Here is a 12,421-nt window from a genome sequence, read left to right on the forward strand (position 1 = left end):
GCAATCGGCTGTTGCTGTGACATTTCTCCCTGCTACAGTAAAAAGATAAATGTCTGCGAGCAGGAATGTGGGAGGAGCTGAAAACCCCGGGTGACCCTCTCCTCCAGGGAGGATGACTAAGAAAACAGATGCCTCCAGCTCCGTTTTCCCAGTCCAGCAATGCTCCCAGCATGGCTCGGAGTTAGAGTGGACTGGCGTGTCCACACAGCAGCCAGCGAAGTCCCAGGTTGCCCTTCGGGAGCAGGCAGAGCTGGGCTGCGTCCCCTCGCCACCATGCAAAGGGGCTGCCGGGCGCGGGCTCAGCCCCACCAGCCTCTGCCCCACGGCAGGATGTGGCCCATGCAGGGCTCAACCCTGCTCCAGGGCTGCGTGGGGATGAAGCCTCGAGTCCTTACCTTGCCGGCACCACGGCGAGTTGCTCCGAAACACCCAGCCTGCTGCTCTGGGAGAGCCGCCGTCCACTGCCATCGCTCGCCGTCCCTCTTGGTAGCACCTCTCCACTGTGTGCGGTTCCCTTCCCCAACACTTCCCAGACCTGCTGAGGAGATGCATTTCTTTTCCCCGTCCTGCCCTTGCTGCAAAGCTCCTTGGAGGCCGGTGTCCACTGGGAAAGTCCACAGCAGCGAAGGCAGGGTACGGCTGTGCGAGCTTTGTGCAGCCCTGCCAGGCAGGAGGGAGCCTGGTGTTCAGCGTCACCCATCCCTCCCAGACCCGTTCCCTGCTCCCGTACCCCCCAAAACGAATTTATCTCCCACGTTGTTTTCTGCCTGCTGACCCTCGTCTCCAAAGCATCTCTCCATCCACCCGCAGCCCTATCCCCTCTCCTTGATGGCTCTAAGCGGGTACTGATGCATTACAGAGGGTCCACCACCCCCTGAGGAATAGCTCAAGAAGCCACTTTTTGTCCCCAGGGTGGCATGTGCAGGCCCCAGGATGAAGGAAAAGCTGCTGAGATGCCTCCACAGAGCAATGGCTGGAGAGGGGCACAATAAAAAGCCCCAAACTACACATGGCCCATCATTTTGGGGTTGAACACCGCAGAACTTGCCCACCGGTGGTTTCAGCACCAGTGGGAGGCACTCACCTCATCCTGACCAAAGGCTCAGCAGTTTGCAGGGGCTGCAAGATAGCCAAGCGTTTCTATGTCTGTCTCTCTTCCCAATTGCTAGATGAGGGAGCTAATAAGCAAATTTTCCCCCAAACCTCAGTGCCTGTTAGTACTGGCTGTGAGCGCCTTCCAAAAAAGCCTTCCTCATCCTTCAAAAAAACTCTCCATTTGCAGCCCCAGTCCCCGGCAAACCCGGCCTGCCTGCACCTACCTCGGCTCCGAGCATCGCCTTGGCTCGTGCCCTGGTCCCCGGGGCCGGCCGTGCGTCAGCCCGCGGAGGGATGGCACCAGCTCGCGTGGCAGCAGATGGGACATCAGGGCTCCTGGAGGGAAAGGTGGGGAGGAGGAAGAGACGGAGCCTGGGAGAAGAAAATCTGTGCATCGGCGAGCAGTGCTGGGCATATACGGGGCAAAGAGCCAGAGCAGTGCCTGCGAGGGGCTGCGGAGGGGGAGGACGCAACAGAGAAATCGCAGCCTTGTCCGAAAACGAAGGTCAGGCAGAGAAGACAGATGAGCAGATAGGAAAATTGCTGCCAGCTCAGGCTACCACCACGGCGTCATCTTTACACAGGGATAAATGGCTCATTCACATTTTCTTTTCCTGCTCAAATCATTCAAGCAACCACATCGCCGACCATGCTCACCCCGTGGCACCGGCTTTCTGGCAAACAGCCCCAAACACCCCCAGATTTCCCTGCCTGGCTTTCTGCCAGCATTCTGCAGGCAGAGAAAAGCTGAGGCTCTGGTGCAAGCAAGGGATGCGTCGCCAGGGCATCCTCTGCCCACCAGCCCATGCCGTGGGGGAGCTCCATCAGAGCCCTCCGTCTGTCACCCTCCAGAAAATAGGGTGGGCATCCGCTCCCCAAGAAAAACCCCAGACCTTACCCAGGGGCTGGTCCTTGCCTGGGACAGGAGCCCACGAGCAGACAGGATCCAAATAGATTTTTCCCCTCCCTTCCCCTTGAAACAAGCGTTGGGCTTAAAAATTATGAAATTAGGGGTCTCTTGTGTCCACCTTTGGTCACAGGGCCAAGATGTTCCTCTCTGCACCCAGATTTTGGATAAAATGAGCGAGCTTTGGGATGAGCAAGTCCAAGCATGACTCCAGGACTAGGGGCTGTAAAAAATAAGCCCCAGTCGCGAGATTTGCGTTAAAAGAGCAGGAATTTTCCATGCTGTAGTGAGCAGCCCTGAGGGTTAGTTTAGCTGGGAAAAGGGCTGGGGTGGGAAAAGCTGACCCGATCATGTTGGACCTTTAGGGGGTGACTCTCAGCCTGGGTCTGACCTCAAACCTAAGAGATTGAAAAACCACTCGTCAAGTCCAGACACCCCTCTGCAGCCAGCGGAGGGATGGGCAGAGATTTACTCTGCTTGAAAAAAGATGGAAGGAAAAACCATATATAATAACAATTTCTTTTTCTGCTGTTATTTCTCCCTTTTTCCATTCTCATTGGAAATGTTTCAGTCCCGGTGCAGCGCACCAAAATCACTCCAAAACCCAACAGAAAAAACACGCATGCTGAGAGAAACCACGCCGTGCTGGCATTTTATCAACCCCCTCCCTGTTTTCCCCCCAGTTTGACCAAAAAACGCCTTCCAAAGAAATCCACCCCCGCCCCGGGAGCCCTTGGGATCCACGTTCGAGGGCACCACTGATTTCGGGGGGCTGCCGGGGAGCATGTGGGATGCTCGGGAGCCTGGCTGGCGGCCAGGCAGCGGTTTGGGGAGGTTGGTGCTGGTTTTGGTCCATTCGAAGGGAGGGCTCCTTTCTCGGCGGGTCTGTTTGCAGCCCCCAGCACATGCGAGGGCGGCCCGGCTGGAGAGAGACGCAGCCAAGGAGTTGCTCCGTCCCCCCAAGTATTTTGGCAGCAAGATGCTCCGGCCAAGGCACGCCAGCAGCTCTGCCTTTTCAGCGCTGTAAAGTCTTACTCAACCCCTGCCCGGCTGCAAACGCCGCGTTGCAGCGGCTCTCGGCCGAGCCGCCGGCCAGGCAGAGCCCCCCTCTGCCCGCTGTCCCCGGGGCAGAGCCAGTGTCGGGGTGCAGGACCCCGCGGGCGCGACGGGCTCCCCCCGCCAGCAGCCTAGTTCCGCCGGAGCGGGTGCCACATGGAGACGGGCTTCCTCAGCGTGGCCAGCATCTGGTTCCAGTGCGTGATGCCCATCCCGCTGGCCGCGGGGCCGATGAGGACGTGGCCTGTGTTGTCGGCGCGTCCGTCCTCGCCGCACTCGGCCACCGTCACCCGCAGGGACAGGTCCTGCGGGGGAGCAGGAGGCCGTCACAACGGTCCAGCACAGAGTGGCCGCTGCAGTGCTAGCGCTGACACCACCCCCATATAGATACATAGCCCCATACCCTCCCCAACCACACATGCACACACACACATATCCCCCAATACTAACCCATACATACACATCCCCTATATATCTCCCACCTCATAAATACACATCCACCAAAATAGCTATACCCCATATGTATACATCCCTCTATACCTCCACCCCATTCATACACATTGCCCCATACTCACCCCCCCATACTTGAAAACTATATATGCTTATCCCCATACACAACCATACCCCGTATATATGCATCCTCCTATACCGCACCACCATACTTACACATCCCCTAAACCCATATATGCACCTGTCCACATACACAACCATACCCTATACATATGCATCCCCCTATATCCCCCAATCACACATACCCATTTCCCCCAACAGCCATACCCTATACATACATCCCCCCAAACCATATAGGTACATATATGGCCCCCACCCCACAGCTCCTACGATCCCCCCAGAAACCCTCACACCCCAGGGAGTCCTCACTAGCGCAGGGATTTGGGGACCTCGAGGAGCGGTGGGATGTGCCCCCCAGGCTGGGACATGTCCCCTGAGCTGGGACGGACCTGGAGCACGATGGCCGGCACCGAGAAAATCATGGCCTCGTTGAACACCGGGTTGGTGTCGTCCCTCTTCACTGCTGTCTTCTTCTTGCTGATCTTCCTCCCGTCCTGCAGCAGGTACACCTTGACGAAGGGATCTGCTCAGGGTGGGGGGAGAGAAAAACCCCAGGGTCAGTCATGCCTTTCCCCTGCGAGATGGAGAAAGTGGGGGAAACCATCTCTGGCGGACCTTCCTGGTAGGGTCTGTCCTCAACGGGAGCCACTCCAATAAATATCTGTGTAGCATAGTAGGATAAACGAGGATGAAAGCCTACCTCCAGCCTGCAGAAGACCAAGGGACCCCTGTGCGCACCCGGCATCCCCCACTCACCTGCGGTCACTTTGCCGTTGGTCCACACGAGGTTCTTGGCTTTGACCACCACCACCGTCAGGCGCTCGGCCGTGGGCAGGTAGCTCAGGGAGAGCAGGATCTCCCCCACCGTGTCCACCGCCTGCGGGGCACAACGTCCCATCACCCATCGACTCCAGCCGCCAGGAAGGAGAAACCCCCCAAAAAACCTGGGTGGGAGATGGACCACACCCCCCTGCTCACCTTGTTCATGTCCTGCAGGTAGAGCCAGGCGTTGAAGGGACGCATGGCCAGGTCCAGGTCGGAGAGCTTGAGCTCGGCCACGCCGGTGCTGACGTTCCTCTCGTCCTCGTCGATGCCGAAGACGGAGAAGCGCAGGCTGTTCTCCTCCAGCGCCACTGGGTCCAGTGGGATGGAGAAGCGCTCGTCGAAGGCCACGGCGTAGGCGCTCCGCTGAATCTGCCGCGGGGAGGGGGGGGTACCTTGATACCCACCGGGTTTTGGGGCCCCATCTGAGATCTACCCCATTTCTCTCGGGGGAATTGCAAGGAGCACACGGCTTTGGGGTGGCTCCCAAAGGAGCTGGGGGGTCCCAGCCTCCATGAAGACAAAAGTTATTTCCCACCTGACTGCAGCAGCTGCTCAGCAATTGGGTTAGAAAATAGGGGCTACGGCCTGCCCCGTTGCCCATTAATTCTTTTAATTAAAAATTTAAGATTGGTCTGGTGCTCTCAGATGCAAGGGCCGGGCATCCCTGCGCCCTGGGAGCTCGGATGTGTGGCTGGCTCAGCCACTCCAGGCTACGGGATTTGGCCGAGGGGGTGTAACCCCCAGCCCCTCTCGAGCCAGAGCCCGCGGGCTTCACAAGCCCTAGACGTGCCAAATGGGGACGATGCTTTTTGCCAGACATCATCTCTACGTCACATCACTCATTTGGAGCAAACGCAGCAGCAACTCCCCGGCGCCCCATCCTGCAGAGTGCTGGTCACTACCCGGTCCGAAAGCGCTGGTGGGGGGAACTGCTCTGAAATCATGGCTTTAGAGACTCTTTTTCCCCTACTCCAGCCTTATTTCTTTTCGCGTCCAAGATACCACCCGCAAGTCAGGGGTTTGTGCTAAAAGGAGGCCTGGTGCTCCCAAGGGATGGAAAGCCGCAGCCTTGGACAGCGCAGAGCAAAGCAGAGCCACCAGCTCCCCGCTACCCATCCAAAGCCGGGTGCTGCGGTGGAAAAGGGATCCTGCTGTGGGAGCAGGGGGCTCAGCCCTGAACCCATTGGGCTTCATCACCCCAAGAGCCGCCCGGACTCCCCAGCAGCAGTGGGGAGATGGTTCATCTCATCCCAAGGACTTTCTCACATCTGTCTGTCTTCTCACAGACGTGCTCCATCCCTGGGATGAAAGACACGAAGCAGCTCGCGAGGTGGTACCTTCCATCGTCCCCTTCCTAGTGCGGCGGTCCCCCGCTCTCCCATCGGATACCACCGATCCCTAGAGTCCCTGAGGGATTAAAGTACCTCTATGGGAAAAGCAGATTTGCAGCTGTCTGCTTTACAGCGCTGATGACTATCTGTCTGCAGCCGACATTATATTTTGGGATCTCTGGATGAAAGGTACAACAGAGATGTTAGCTGCTATTTAAAAAAAACCACCACATAAGTACTGCAAAGCATTAAAGGAAAAGAAGCAAATGTGTCTTTATGACTTGTCTCAGGACAGCAAAAGAGGGTAAATAGCGCTGGTGAATTATAAATAATGATGCTAAATAATAAATATCTCCAGAGCATAAATAAAAAGCCTGATCTTTGGATGGAAAAATGGTCTTAAAAGGGCGTTGTGGAAATATTTTAAAGGCAGTGGTTTTGTGCTCACTGGAAAGGTACCTCCACCCCGTGGAAAGGTTTCTTTAGTGGGATGAAGCTTTCTGCTCCTTTCTGGAATATCTTGATTAAATCAAACTGGCTGTCCCTGAGCTTTGCAAAAAGCAGCTGCTGAAAGAAAACTGAGGCTCCTGCTTTCTGACAGCAGCTTTTGGTGCACTTAAAAAGGGATGTTTCACCCCAAAAACACCCCTGGTTCTGGCCCTGCTGGCGCCGGTACAGCCACCTGGATCTTTGGCCACCTCGTCCCATGCGGGGAGGGAAAGCATCGCGGCTGCTGCAGAAAGGAGAGGCGGCTGCGGGGCGCCGCGCTCGGGACTCGTTAGGGTAAATCGAGTGTGCGGGGACACGGCACGATGCCAGCAGCACGTCCCCAAAATGCCGCCTCTCCCCAAATCCCCCCTGCAGCCACTTCCTCCACCTTCTGCAGCATCCCCGGCCCCCAGAGCAGGGAAAGCTGAGCAGAAAAAGTTGCCGCAAGCCACGCTCAAAGATGACAAAGTCATCGTGCGTCCCAGTCAAGAGGGGGAAATTTCTGCCTCTGCCGGGTCTCTGATGCACAAACCCAGCTGGGACCCCCCCATGCCACAGAACGCTGAACACCCTGAGCAGGGCTCCAAAAATCCCGTGCCAACCGCACCCAGCCCCAGCGTGTCCGGACCTCCCTCCTCCCAAGGGCCCATCACTGTCTCGGGGAGCTTGGCCGAGGGATGCTGCGACCCAAAAGCGAAGGCTGCAGCGGGCACGTGGTGAGCGATGCCACGTACGCACGGGGTTTTCACGCGAAGAGGGGCGAGCGGCTCACCCGGGAGATGCCGACGATCTGCTCGGCCGGGAGCAGGCTGATGCGCATGAAGCAGGACTCGAAGCGAGCGTCGTCCTTCTCCAGCAGGTCCTTGCCCTGCAGCAGCGTCACGTGCAAGGTGGCCGCCTTCCCGTCGTACTCCATGGAGACCTCCACCTGCCCCACCGTGAAATCCTGCCCAAAGTTGTTCCCGATGGAGGAGATGGAGCTGAGGGAGTCAGCCGAGATGGATTTCTTCAAGGGGCCGTAGGAGGCCAAGCCCAGGTCTTTGCTCATCAGCTCCAGGCTCCCCAGCTCGTTAATGCTCTCGAAGGTGTCATCTGCCCGCAGGCTGGTCTTGCGGATGGGTGAGGTCTTATCCAGCGCCCTCTGCGAGCCCGGGGCCAGCCCTCGCTGCGAACAGGGAAAGGGAAAACCAGGCGATGCAATCCCATCCCTCCGTACAAAGCCGGGGACAGCTGGGATTCACTGGCGCCTTTTTGGACGCCTTACAGCCCCTGCTTGGCCTCAAGCTGCCGCGGCAGCAAACCCTGCACCTCCTGCAGCTCCCAAGCCCTATTTACACCTCTGTGCTGATCCCCCAAACTCCCCAGCAGCACCAAGTCACCGCCCATGGCTCTTCCCCCCTGCGAGAGGATGCAGGCGATATTTTTGCCCCTCCAGTGGCTCGCGTGTTGCAAAGGGAAAGGAGGCGAGCCAAACTTTCCGCCCTTTTACCTTGTGTTTGACGTCCGAATACGCCGCCCCATACTTTTGCTCCAGGTATCGGTAGTCGTAGTTGGGGAAGGGGGAAGGCGCGGGGTAGCTGCCGGAGCGCCAGAGCTTCCAGAGGTTGACGGCAGCTATCCCCAGCAGTGCCAAGGCGCCGGCGGCGTAGATACCGATCTCCCACCGAGGCGGGCTCGTGGCGACTGCGAGGGGACAAGAGGCACCGTCAGCCGGCCACGACCCCAGGGCAGAGGCTTCATCCTCTGCTGCTCCCACGCCAGAACCTCAGCTCTAAGCTGTGAGGATGGGATCGGCCAAGGGGGGGATAAACCACAGCGTCCCACTTGGGCGGGTTGCAAATGGTGTCAGGCAGCAGCTTTACAAGCCAAAAAAATCACAGTCCTCTCTTTGTTTCCTGGGAGGTGAAGTGCAGATGTATTTCAGCCCTGTTGCCCAGCAAACAAAGAAGATCAGTGAATGGCTGCATCTCCCCAGGGGTGCCGGGGGGCCCCTTCACCAGCTACAGATCTGTCCCACTTGTGCTCAGCGCACATCTGCATCGCCCTTCCCACCACAGGGAAAGCCCCACTGCTGCCTGGTTTCCCACGGGCTGAGGATGCCAAGAAAATCCAGAAACAGGGAAAAAAAAAAAAGACCCAACAAACAAACAGCTTTTGGAAATGGGGAAAACCCCACAACTGCTGCTGCTGTGATCCAGGAAGGAGAAAGGCCGGGCTTGCGGCTGCAAAGCGGGGCAGACACAGCAGCCCTGCGATGGTACACTGAGCAGTTGTTGCTGCATTGCACCAGCCTCCATCACACCAGTGACTGAACCAACACCACTCACTTACTGTTAACACAAAAAAAGGGGGTGGGGGGGAAGATTTCTCATTACAGAGCACTGCTGGGGAGTCCTCCCGCGTCACGCCGCGGCGCTCCCTCCTTCAGCAGCAGCTTCAGAGCCAGAAAAAGCCTAAGCCAGGCTTACTCCCACATCACATCTGAGCAGAGGGACAACCCGCTGCTTCCCCCCGCCCCCCCAAACCTCCTCCGGCAGGAGCCAGCAAAGGGGTGTATCAAAAGGAACCAACTATCCGCATCCAAAGCGCCTAATTTTGATCCCTCCAGAGGGCCAGGAGCAGCCCAGAGGGATCTCGTGGGTTAAAGCCTCGGGGAAGGAGCCATGGCCTGCTTCCTCCGCCCCAACCCAAACCCCTTACGATCTGCAAAGGGCTGTGATTTATCCCCCGCACCCCCGGCTAAGGATGCTGGGGGAAGCGCCGCAGCTTTCTAGGGCACTCCTACGCATGGAGGTGCTGTCCAGCTCCAAGGAGTTCACCTGCTCCACTATGGCAGGGGGCAAAATTGGGGCAAAATAACCCTTTACTGGCTCCTACTTCTGAATAACTCCAGGTGCAAATCCCAGCTGAGCTGGAAACCCGCTTCCTACTCGTACCTGCCCATTCTCTAGGGCTGAGCACCTAATGTTGGAAAGCTTGGGGGTTTTAAGGGTTTTACCCTTGTATTAGGAAAGTAAACCCCATGTGCATGTGCAGCAAAGAGTTCCTCCTGCAGAAAGCAGTGAGGATCAGCAATCCCTCCCGAGAGCAGCTTGGCGTGCAAGCCGCGGCCAGCTCTGCCCCCAAAACCCTTCCCCGGGGCTCGCTCAGAAGTACTCACCGCTTAAGCGGTATCTGCTTACATGACCGTTGTCCATGGCAAATGTTCCCCGCTAGTGGGACAGCCTGCAACGTGTGAGACAATGGGTTAGGATAAAGGGAAAAAATTTAAAAATGCCTTTTGATTTTTTTAGCAGGGATGCTAAATAGCTGCTCCCCCTCCATCGCTCCTGGCCTTGGCTCCTCTTCCAGGCACAGAGCAAACGTGTGCTAAAGCACCTCAGCCACTAACAGAGAAGCTAAAGAAGGGACTGAAAACCCCACGGGAACCAGGAGAGTGGCCATGCTGAGACGCAGAGCTGCGTGATTTACCGCGGGATTATTTAACGGGTAATATTTTCAATCGTTCTTTGCATGGACATCACCTCTCCGGGAGCCCTTTAAGCCCTTCGCTGCTTTTCTAATGTCTTTTCCAGCTTATTTCTTGCCTTTGCCTTCCATGGCTTTCCTCAGCCTCACCTGAGGGGCTGCTCTGCACCCACGGCTCTGCCACATGCAAGAGGAGCAGCCCAATTTCTGGGTTGCTGCAGGGTTAGATGATGCCGTTCCCCAGGAATTGATTCCTGCAGCAGGAAAGCTTCATTGCCTTCCTCCCCGAAGGGGTTTTCCCACGTGAGGCGTATGCAAGATCCATCCTAAACGTAAGGAAGCTGCTCTTCCGAGACAGATCCCAGCAAAGGCATCGTGTGATGCCGAAGGGGATTCATCCAAGCCAGCTCTTTCCCGCTATGCAAAGGGGGTTTGGGATCCCCCCGCAAATACCCAACAAGCAAATCCAACGCGAACTGAGCCAGCACCCCCGTTCTGTGCCAGGAGACCACTGTCCGATCCCACAGACCGCAATCCCCAAACCCCAAGCCCAGGGACACATCTTCAGCACCGCACTTAAAATCTCCCCACCGTCCCCATCAGAGCCCCCCCAAACCCTCTGCAAAACTCACAAAGCCCACTTGTCACGTGGGAGGAAGAGCTGGATTTGCCTCGCGTGGACAGTCACTCAACATTCGGGTATTGTCTTCCAGCTCACCTCAGATGCTCACAGATTCAGGGACTGTAGGGGTGATCAACTCCCCCAAAACCATCCAGGCTTGGATTTTAATAGGCAAAGGTGGAAACTGCAGTGCATTACAGTGTAAAATATCAGCCACGCTGGCCTGACGTGGCTGGGGGACACCCATTGCAAGGGCCACGCCGTCCACCCTTGGAGTAACAACAGGAGGAAGGTTTTTTCTGAATGTAATTGGGTCACTAACCCAAAATGACAGCAAGGCTGGGACAGGGCTGGGAAAAGCCCATCTCGTCCCCCAACATCTTTCCTCACACAAACCTCTGTGTGCAATGGATAAACACCCAGTAAAATTTTGGCCGAGAACATGCTAAACTCGTGTCATGTATGGACTGAGCTCAGCTTAAGGGATACTTTGCTGTTTAGCGCTGGAAATCCACATTGACATCTTAATAGTGCAACATTATGGAGATTTACCCAAAACAGCCTCTTTTTATGTCCTGAAAAACTACCATGCCTAATTAAGAGGCTCCATTTTTTTCCATGTTTCTTGGTAGTTTTTTTTAATATGAAAATACAGGAGTTCTCAAGACCAACTTTCTCTGCAAAAGGGCAAACATAATTTTTAAAAACCCTCCATTTCTTTCAGAAATTGGAAAGAGTTTTGAATTTTCCATTTCTTTCAAAGCTTTTCCCCCCAAAACATCCTTTTCTAGTGAGCTCTAAGCAGCAACTTAACCACATTTCCAAGGCATCACCCAGAGAGACACCGAGTGGCTGCAGTGTTCAGCACGGGAATTAAATTAGGTGGTATTTTCCTATTAGCAAAACAATATCAGCCTTTCCTGAGCAAGCAAATAAAGGTGCAAGGTGCTCAAGGAAGAGATTTGTTGCATTTTATGTTAACTAAGCTCTTTCCCTGTGAGTTTTTCACTGAAATGCTCTGTTGTCCCCCCAACCTGCCTTTCAAATCACTTCCTGGGAAATCAAATCCTAGGGATTAGGAGGGAACAGGCATCGCTCTCCCACCGCTGGCGGCACAGGGATGGCTGTTTTTTCCCCCGCGGAAAACATTGAAGCTCATCATTGCCCCGGCTCAGAGGGTGCAGAGCCCCCTCTGCCGCCGCAGCACCCCTCTGCTGAGGGATGGGGCAGCTCCGCTTTCCTCGCAAGTTGCTGCAGCCCTCGGGATACCTTTTCCTGCTCGGGGGGGGACGATAAAATGGCTCGATGCGGGGAGAGAAACAGCAACGAAGCCCTGTGTCCCCTCTGGAAAAAGGGGGGCCTCCCCCCAGACTTAGGGAGGTTTGACACCTCGCTGCTGTTTTGGCATCATGGCCATCCGAGGCCAAATAGAGCTTGCACAGAAACCCTGGTCGCTGGTCCCAGAGCCCCTGGACGAACATGGGTACGGCCCCGTGCCATGCAGACACCCTCCAGAGCACGCTGCAATCCCCAAATTTCACAGTCCCAGTTATAAACTGCAGCAGCAATCTCCATATTCATCCTTTCCTTCTTGCCCTAACCCAGACACCAATGCCTGGTTTTGCCAGGTGCCTGAGACCAGGCTAAACTCTTCTCACTGGTAAGCTTGGCTCTCCAGCAATACCCCTCCTCTCTTCCAGCACCGACCCTGCTGCTCGCACCCACCCATCCCGGGCTCTGAGCAAGGCTTTTCCATCCTTCTCCATCCCTCTCCTGCCAGAAGGGAAAAGCCCTGTCTGGCCTCGATCCACAAGCCAGAAAAGTAGGATCAAGTTTGCTGCTGGCACGTTTGCCAAAAAAAATAAAAACACATCCAAAACTTGACAAAACGCAAAGGTTTGGGCTCTGCCCCTCATTCATGCTCAACCACAAACTCGCTCACCCATTGCCCTCCCCATCCTAACACTGGAGCTGCAGGAGACAAAGCAGCCACCTCCCTGGCAGACCTACACCTCGGGCAACAAGCGGTGCACCGATCCCACCTCATTTAGCCCCAAA

The 12,421-nt window shown here is 56.1% G+C and overlaps 1 protein-coding gene across 1 annotated transcript; it reads right to left on the reverse strand.

The window, feature by feature from the left end:
- Nucleotides 1-2,509: 2,509 nt before the first annotated feature.
- SYT12 (synaptotagmin 12) lies at nucleotides 2,510-9,501 on the reverse strand. Its single transcript, XM_075163677.1, has 7 exons — nucleotides 9,434-9,501; nucleotides 7,763-7,956; nucleotides 7,046-7,438; nucleotides 4,607-4,822; nucleotides 4,385-4,505; nucleotides 4,018-4,151; nucleotides 2,510-3,363 (listed from the first exon to the last, which is right to left on the reverse strand). Exons 1-7 carry the CDS (start codon nucleotides 9,468-9,470, stop codon nucleotides 3,190-3,192), a joined length of 1,269 nt encoding a protein of 422 aa, XP_075019778.1. The 5' UTR covers nucleotides 9,471-9,501; the 3' UTR covers nucleotides 2,510-3,189.
- Nucleotides 9,502-12,421: the final 2,920 nt, after the last annotated feature.

Source organism: Calonectris borealis, chromosome 14, assembly GCF_964195595.1.
Source record: "Calonectris borealis chromosome 14, bCalBor7.hap1.2, whole genome shotgun sequence".
Classification (NCBI taxonomy): Eukaryota; Metazoa; Chordata; class Aves; order Procellariiformes; family Procellariidae; genus Calonectris; species Calonectris borealis.

Coding starts and splice junctions, on each gene's coding strand:
- SYT12 (XM_075163677.1), bottom strand. CDS start 9,470: ATGGACAACGGTCATGTAAGCAGATACCGCTTAAGCG. Junction 4,152..4,384: donor CAACGGCAAAGTGACCGCAG/GTGAGTGGGGGA, acceptor CACCCTGAGCAG/ATCCCTTCGTCAAGGTGTAC. Junction 3,364..4,017: donor TGCCGGCCATCGTGCTCCAG/GTCCGTCCCAGC, acceptor GCTCCCCCGCAG/GACCTGTCCCTGCGGGTGAC.